This window comes from Patiria miniata, unplaced genomic scaffold, assembly GCF_015706575.1.
Source record: "Patiria miniata isolate m_02_andy unplaced genomic scaffold, ASM1570657v1 HiC_scaffold_5, whole genome shotgun sequence".
Taxonomy (NCBI): Eukaryota; Metazoa; Echinodermata; class Asteroidea; order Valvatida; family Asterinidae; genus Patiria; species Patiria miniata.
The window spans coordinates 5,594,118-5,603,387 of NW_024037072.1; the positions used below are offsets into that span (position 1 = coordinate 5,594,118).

The window sequence follows — 9,270 nt, forward strand, 5'->3', positions numbered from 1 at the left end:
TTCTATTCTCTGGTACTCCGTTCCCAATATATCTTTCTGAGGACATAGTATTGCCCCATATACACATTCTGAGGACGTGTTATTTGTTCATACTCCATATCTTTCTGAGGACATGGCATAGTTGTCCTTCATTATCCTTTACACTCTAAAATCGTCAGCCTGGAATCTTTGCAAGCCAGAGGGCCCTTGACTGAAATTTCGCTTCTGAGGACCATTGGTATATTTGTCCTCCCTTTCCTAATGGTCCTCATTTTCCCAATTGTATGTTGCCGTTTTTTTTTGTTACCCCACTTCTTGACGTCCTCGCTTTACAGGATTTTCTTCAGTACTGCGATTGGTAGGTCCATCGTCTCGTCACTTACCAGCACAATGTCAAAATTTTCTTTGTACATCTCTAGATTCTGTTCGATCTGCAAAAACAAATAAGAAAAGAAAAGTCAGAGAAAAAAAGGGCTGAAATATAACTTAAGTTAACATTCAAAGCCTTAACAGCAAACAGGGAGGCAAAAGTTTTGAGAAAATAAAAATTATGAAACTAAATAAATCTCAACTCAACTAAATTCATCAATTACACTTTGATGAATATGGAGTGATGATGCAATAGGCCCCCATGTTAAATGAACATTAATAATGGTTTAATTCCATGCCATTTCAGGAAATTCATTTTATATTCAAAGAGCTAACTAAAATGTACTTCTTAATCTAACAATGAAATCTCAAATTTGGCCACCAAGATTGCAAGAAGGCGATAGGCAGATTGGAATGCGATAATTCAACTTGTTATATCATGTCTTTGGATGCTGTAATTTCATTGGTCTAAAACAGCCACATGTCCAGACAACGCTGGTCGGCTGACCAGCGTTGGAGAAAACTGGCTTTTTTTCAAAAACCACTCCAAAGTTTTCATAACAGTTGCTCCGCATTTTCTTTGCAATTGATTACACACATGTGAAGGGGTACAAGCCTGCCAGACTGATTCTCTGGCCTTACAATTCCCCAAAGTCTATACATTTCTCTGTTTCATCTTAAAGTGGGGTCAGGGAACCAGACTACAAGAACATGATTGGTTTTCTAGGTTTTTCCAGCATCTACAAGCCCAAAACGTGAAACAAGTCAGTTAAACAATATTTGCTATAACATATTAATCCTCCAAATCCATTTATTTCTGAAAACTGCAGCAAAAGCAAATGTTGTACATTCCCTTTAGAGCTACAGTCCATCATTTGTAATTTGTGCATTTTGTTCGTTTGAAGCAACAAGAGAGTTCAAAATCTAATGAAGGATACTGAGTAACTAACCTGATGAAGTTTCAGCTAAGCTTCAGCTGTACATTCCGAGAAAAACAACATTCTTAGATCTCAATTTCAAATCAAAAGTTACTGAATCATGTTTTGAATTGTTTTGAATTGCAGCTATACGCGACGTCGCGCACTGATCCGACGAATTACAACAACCGCGCGCGCGTGTACGTCGTTCCAATACTTGTGCGCGCTGCGCTGAATAACAAAACGAACTACTAATTTAAATTTTCCTACGGTGCTTCTTAAGAATCACCGTTGGAAATGCCTTCTTTCGTTGATTACTTCAAAATGACAGCTTCCCAGAAAGAATAATTTCACAGGGAGTTTAGTTCCCTTACTATCTTTCAACCAAGTTTGTTTTTCAACAATAATTACGCCAGTTACTTTTCGGATGGCTACAAATGATGGACTATAGCTTTAAAATGTGCCTGACTTACATGATCATTGAGGAAGCCTATCGTGAGTGTGTGTTTGGTATATGGCATTCCATCCACCATACTCAGGTCACCTAGTGTGTCTCCTAGTAGGATGATGTTGTCTCGTTTCTTGTGTCTCTCGAAGTATTCAGGGTGGTGCACTGCCGCTTCATGCTTGTTGTACGTGTGGATCAGTTCGCCTTTGAATCCTACAAGTTTGTCCTAGAAAAAAAAAATACTCAACTATCATCACTATCACCGTCAATAATCTGTCAATAATCCCAGTATGGTTAAAGGGACACTAGGTCCTGGAACAGCCCAATTGGGCTACAAAACGCACTTTGAACGAGATGATGATAATCGGAAATAACTTTTAAAAGTAGGATATAAACATCCACACAACTTTCAAAACTGGGCGTTTTTGTGTTATTCCTGTATTATGCGTGCGAGAACGAATTTCGGGGTCCACTTTTGCGACCCCATAAATTTGAGCTGTTTGGATGCTAGTTGTGATTTCATTCGTACGCGTAAAGTGTTCGCCTTTTGCGGACAAAAGAAACCACAATTTTTTTGCATTGGTGATTGGTCACCGCGCGCTGTTCCCAAGACACAACGTGTATAGCGTACATGCGAACGACACGAAAAACGTATTCGTACTCCGTTATGTCCGATGTAAACAAGCGTTTTTTTTCCGTCTTTTCTCGGGAACGGTAAGACATTAGGTTGTTTCCTTTCAACCAGATGTTTGAAATAGGCTAAGTAAACAATCCAAAACATAACATTTTTGGGGATTTCAGGACCTAGTGCCCCTTTAATATTGAACTCCAGTCGTGCCTGCACTTTTATATACAAATGGGCAGCAGCATAATTTGTGCACACATACTGTGCATAGCTAATCTTTGTATAAATCCTCTTGGAACAGCTGTTGTTTTTCCACAGATAGTTGGGGCTAAACTGATGACCTGTTTGACATGTTCATAGAACTCATAATGGGGCAAATCTAAAGGATTTTTAAAACAATTTTGTCTAGACAGGTTTTACGAGAATACATCTGCTGTATTAAAGGCCAAAAACTTAATTACATTGAAATTAACCACAAAGAAAATTGTACAGTAAAACGCCACTTTAACAAACACCGCGGTAACGAACATTTGGCTATAAAGAACATCCCTTTTGGCTCCCAATAATGCACAATCACTATAACGAACGATAACTATAACGAACAAGTTTTATGGATCCTAACATGTTCGTTTTAGTGGCGTTCTACTGTGTACCATTTGTCATGCATACACTTATAAATCCACTTTGTCGGCACATGGTTTATCGATTCCCAAGAGAAGGAAATCATACCTCGTCATTGAATTCCATGAAGTTGGAGATGACTTGTACATTCTGATAACTGTGAAGATTTTCTAGCTTGATGGCCTCTAGTAGAATATCCCCAATGCCGGCTGAGAATATCAGTAGAGGTACACCATAATACTCCAACATTTCAAACATGATGTTACTATGCTCCCTGAAATACACAAAAAATAATAATAACAATAAACAAGGTGGTTCTCGAACCACGCGTCTCTGCCTGTTTTCTTTCAGATGACCTTTGACCTTGGTATGTGACCTTTGACAGCATTATCATATGAAGGTTTCCATGTTGCACCTATGACTTAAGTTTGGTTGCAATTGGACTTCAACTTTTCAAATGAAACCAATTTTACATATTCAGGCTATTTTACAACTTGACCTCAGTTGACCTTTGACCTTGGTATGTGAACTTTGACCTTGGTACGTGACCTTTGACATCATTATCATATGAAGGTTGTCATGTTGCATCTATGACTCAAGTTTGGTTGCAATTGGACTTCAACTTTTCAAATGAGACCAATTTTACATTTTCAGGCTATTTTACAACTTGACCTCAGTTGACCTTTGACCTTGGTATGTGAACTTTGACCTTGGTACGTGACCTTTGACATCATTATCATATGAAATTGGCCTTGTTGTATCTATGACCCGAGTTTGGTTCCAATTAGACTTCCACTTTTGAAATGAGACAAATTTTTCGAAACTTTAACCAAAATACCACATACATACGGATGGACCGACGGACGTAACATACATACATACATGTACATACATACAGACATAGTGATTGCAAGGTCTCTTTCCTGAACTTCGTTCAGGCGAGACAAAAAAGAATGAAGGTACCGATTGTAACATTCCTTGGAGTAAAGTTACCTTGGAACAAACCAGCCTCTAACAATATTCAGTATGACATTTATTGTGAAATGGATACAATCTTTCACAGAGAGCCACAAAAATCAGTCGAAAATAAGCACTGAACGTTCCAAATGCACCAAAACAGTTGACAATGTTGAATCGTACCCAGTTTTTAGCACATTACATGTACGTGCCCTCAGGGGAATATATATTATGCCAATAAGTTAAAAAGATGATTTCAACCCACCATTCAAGAAATTGTAGCCATTCGATTACTGTGAGCTTTAGTGTCAGACACGAGACAGAGAGGTTGCAGTTCTCTGTTGCGAGGCGTGCAGGCCCTAAAAACGCACACATCGTGTGCATGCAAGGCAGTGGATAAAAGGACATTTTTATGCAGCGCGCTGTATATGAGGTAATTTATATGCAACGTTGTGTACATAAAGTAAACAGCCATTTTTATAATAAACCAATGAAATGACAAATATCCAAGACGTGATATACATGTACGTGTAACAATTATGTACAGTGGATGGATCTTTATAAAACAAGCACTGCGATTCAAAGCTTTTGAAATGGAATCTCCCTTCAAAATTTAACAGTTTATTTAAATACAAGGAAGATTTTACCTTAATATAACCTTTGCATCCCGCACCATTTCGGCTATATCACCTCTGTTGAGATTGCATTCAACAAGAAGTTCGTGCGCTGACGTCCACCTTTAATGCAAAGAGAAAACACACAAAATTGTGTGATTTGCCAGACTGTTTCACACAAGTGACCCATGGAACTAGCCACCGCTGTCGTAAGTTTTAGTTTTGATCCACTAAAATTCAGAATTCTGTGATGGCAAGTAATAATAATAATCAAGAAAAAAAACTTTTGAGCATGGGGAAATTTAGAGATAAATATTCATTACACCTGAAGCTTTCTTTACTGGATGTTAGTTATTAACAAGGTAGAATTCTAAATTTTCCACACCAGAATCATGAATTTCACCACAGTACATTTCCCCTATAAGACGCTTGGGGACCGCTGTGGTCCAATGGTTACGGTGTCCGACCCATGTGCCGTGGTACGTGGGTTTGAAACCTGATGGGGAACATGGTGATTGCGTTCTTGGGCAAGACACTTTACTACAATTGTCTCTCTTCACCCAGGAGTACAAATGGGCAACTGTGATGGTAGGGACCGGATTGCGCTGATTTGGAGCTCCTGCAGAAAAAAGATCTCATGGCATGATAATCAGGGGTAATAACTGTGCAGCTCTTGGAGAACTTTGGTTTAAAAACTTTTTGTTTTTCTTAGCCTCTTATGTTTGAACCGAATATTTGATGAAACTGACCCAATATCGATTCGGTTAGGGACCTAAAACTCATGCAAATTTTAACTAAACCCATGGTCTGGAAAACCTCTTGTGGCAAAGTCAGTCAAACCTATAATAATAATAATTGATTATATAACACTTTATACACCACAAGTCTCAAAGCGTTTCACAATTATTACCCCTGTTCATCAGGCCATGAGACCAGATTTTGCAGCAGCTCGAGATCAGGTCTCTCCACCTTCACAGGTACCCATTTATACTCCTGGGTGAAGAGAGGCATTTGTAGTGACGTGTCTTGCCCAAGAACACCAGCCCCGTGTTCCCTGTCAGGGTTCGAACGTACGTACCACGGCACATGAGTCGAACACCATAACCATTGGAACACAGCACTCCAACCCTGATGACATGGAATGGATTGTAGTTGGTTTTGGGGAGTAAAATTTTCAAGTCTCCCTGAATCAGCGATCTGTCCTTACCAGTCTGTCATCAGCTGATATTTCTCCTCTCTGCTCAGCGTGTTAGACATCTCTAGTGGGTAGTAGTGTTCGCGAGTTGCTATCGCTTTCTTTCTGTATTCTTCTGGCAGTATTGTGGCGATGTCTAAAACACCTGTGACAGAGTCGGAAATTGATTAAAAAGGGTAAAAAAAAACCTGAAGAAGGACAAGATGTCCGAAAATTTGGCAAAGCAAATACTGGTGAGCACTACTTAAATTTATATTTTCATTTACTTCTTCATAAGTGCTACACAGCACCCCATTTTGTAAATGAAAACTCGATGTCTTCTTACTTTTTTCCTAATTTTAGCACACATTTAAATATAAAATTGTTTGTCCTCAGAAACATTTAGAGCCCTGCATATGCTGATAACACATGCAACCAATTCCTGACCTGCATAAAAAACTCCATTAAGTTTTAGTAATACCTGTTTCTGTTTTTAATAAACCATGGCTTGATTAATGTCATTAAGTGCATAACTAGAACAATAATCTTTAATCCCATGACAGTTTTCAGGGATAAAGCAAGTGAGCAGCTGGCAGTACATGTACTACCACAAATGTTCAGTAAGAATGACTGTTACGTACTTTTAGCATTGCTTCTCTCCATTGGAGTAAAATTTTTAAATTTGTTTTATCTACCCCTTCATTCTTGATGTTTATTGATGATCTTTTTTTTTGGTGACAAGTTGGTTCAATTCAATTTTTAAAGAAGATTTTTTTCGAACATATTGCAACCGAGAGTGAGAGCGAAGCCAAGTTATCTCTATTTGAAGCCTAAGACTAGACTGGTACATGTCCCACTTTTTGAAAAGATTGACCCTTCAGTAGTCTGGTGGCATGACTATAAAGAGACGTGTAGAAATAGAGACCGGTACTGGATGTTTCTTTTGACACAGTTGGTTGATGCAGTACTAAAGGGGTGTTGGACTGGTTGTTTCATGTGCCAGTCGTTTTTCTTGTATTGCATGTTTTCAAAACCTTAATAGACAGTAATGAGAGTCCCAAATTTTTCAAAAATACATGTACCTTAGATGACATTCCAACTAGAAACGTTGATTATTACAATCAGTCTGCCCCCTTACCATGACATGTGGGCACTTTCCGGCCTTCGTTGTCCATGAATCTGGACAAGGTTCGGTCAAAGTCTGTGACCACTAGGAGTTTGCTCTTGCCGTCTTTGATCAGCTGCGTCACCAACTCCTCCACCCTGTCCGGATCTTTCATGTGGACGTACGGTTTTTGGAACTCGTCCATCTGCAAGTAAAAAATAAATAAATTAAACGTAAATTGATAATTTGCAAGACAATTTGCACGTGTTCTACAGGGTGAGTATAGCGCCATGAGCGTCACCTAGTGATGGACCTGTTTGCGCTTAATAAGATGCCACTATTATTATTATTATTATTAAGAAAAAAACACAACCCAAATGGCCAGCACAATTTTTGAATGAAGGTTTGCCTGTAGCACTTTCAAGATCTAGGATATGAAAGCCCAATCAATGAGCTTTCTTTTAGTACAAGAATCATTCAGATCACTCATGTACTTTTCAAGTTACGGAGTATTGAACACAAATACTGTTTTAAAGTTCTGTCCACGGATCACAAAAAAGTCAGTGTTCTTTAAGCAAAAGGGATGTGAAATGTTTTCATTTTGCTGAAAGAACAAGTTTACCTTTTTTTTGTGATCCTTGGACAGAACTTTAAAACGGCTGTTTGTGTTTAAAATTTGTAACTTGAAAAGTACATGAGTAATTTGAATGATTCTTATACTAAAAGAAAGCTCATTGATTGGGCTTTCGTATCCTAGATTTTTAAAAGTGCTACGGGCAAAACTTCATTCAAAAATTGGTCCTGCAATTTGGGTTGCATTTTTTTTTCACCCACCCTGCATTTGCATTTCCTGTGCATGCAATTCTAGCTTGGAAAATTTATAACAATTCTGAATTTATCTAAAGATTTTGAGCAGTAAATTACCGCAATGTAATGCATCCTTGCACTGCGAGTCATCCACCGGTATGACCTGTACTAGCTGTCGTAGATGTGAAAAACTGAGAAATGCGTGTTTGTCTTTATGTAGCAGCCATGTAACGCATAGTTTATGGCTATGGTACTGCCCCGCCCACTTTTACCTGCGCCATTATAAACACTGCATGTTTATGATCATGATAACAAACTGTCAACCAAAATGATGCACATGTATAATGCAAATGCAAGTTGGCAACATAATGGAAAAATAATATCTCCTGATTTCATGACATGTGAAAACAAAACAAGGCAAAAAAACTGAAATGGTTCAATATTTTTTTTCCTCCAATGGTGTGAATGTGATCAATTTCCTCCAGTTATTTGGTTATTTACATCACAATCCAGCGACTGTAAATGACATGGATAATGTTATGATAACTACTAGCATTTATGTGACTCGAATTACAATACACACTAGTCTATAGTCTATATTTATATTATACAGTGCAACAGAAAGATCCCCATATCTGGCCATCACTTGTCACCCTGTGCACAAACCCTATGACACTGGTCTGTTTTCTCAGTATATACTTCAACATTTTTTCTGCTAATTTTGACTTTTTATGACATATCATTTTCTGATGGCTGATAGTGATAGTACTGTGATAGGTCACTGAAGGGAAAAATGAGTGATGGCCAGATATGGGAATCTTTCCCATACAAAACGTCCTGTCATGCCCGTTTGAACCCTACATTTATCGTCAGACCCCCTAAAGCCACACGGTCCTTTTTCTACGCACTCGCCTTCACTTTGTGTGTGACAACACGCGCACGTTGCAAGCGTTACCTGCGCAGATAATGGAGGGTCGAGGATAATTTATTTTAATATAACCTCGACCCTCCATTATCTGCGCAAGTAATGCTTGCATACGCGCGCGCGTTATCACACACAAATTGAAGGTAAATGTGTAAAAAAAGAAAAAGGAAATGCGTAGAAAAATTATGCTATACTGTCCATGACAGCGCAACTTTTATAAGAATATTATTATTCGCCAGGCGAAAAATAAGATTAGATTGCGCAGACATGGCAGAATTCATCAATTATAGGCCTACACATAATTCCCAAACAATCTTAAGAATGAGCGCTCATTCTCTTAACTTAAGATTGTGCACTCATTCTGAAGATTGCGTGCTCGTTCTCAAGAACGCACGCTCATTCTAATGAATGATATCGTGAATTGCAAGAAAGCGCACAACACTCAGGCTCATTGACAAGACATGACATGACCAATTTTCGGACCAACGTTCATTACCATTTCAATAATCTTTGTTCTCTTCCTCTTTCTTCCATTAAGAACGTACGTCAGCGTAACGGCTCCTAAAGCCACTAGTCCTGCTCCAACTACAAACTTGAACGACGACGAACGCAACATTTTGCAAGCAATTCCTGCCTTCTTTGCTCCAGCATCGATCGCGCGCGCGATAAACGAAAAGAAAAGAAACAGCTGATGCTTGCTCGATGAACGAGCGTCGGGTGGGCGCGCTT

The 9,270-nt window shown here is 38.7% G+C and overlaps 1 protein-coding gene across 2 annotated transcripts; it reads right to left on the bottom strand.

The window, feature by feature from the left end:
- Positions 1-5: 5 nt before the first annotated feature.
- On the bottom strand, positions 6-9,244 carry LOC119740756 (cytosolic 5'-nucleotidase 3-like). Of its 2 annotated transcripts, none has more exons than XM_038216163.1 (7): positions 9,038-9,244; positions 6,843-7,014; positions 5,738-5,870; positions 4,564-4,653; positions 3,068-3,233; positions 1,739-1,939; positions 6-410 (listed from the first exon to the last, which is right to left on the bottom strand). In XM_038216163.1, the coding sequence occupies exons 1-7, from the start codon at positions 9,155-9,157 to the stop codon at positions 309-311; spliced, it is 984 nt and encodes a 327-aa protein (XP_038072091.1). In that variant the 5' UTR covers positions 9,158-9,244; the 3' UTR covers positions 6-308. The 2 variants fall into 2 exon arrangements, with proteins under 2 accessions (XP_038072091.1, XP_038072092.1); XM_038216164.1 differs by lacking the exon at positions 9,038-9,244 and adding an exon at positions 7,734-7,763.
- Between the last annotated feature and the right edge of the window lie 26 nt (positions 9,245-9,270).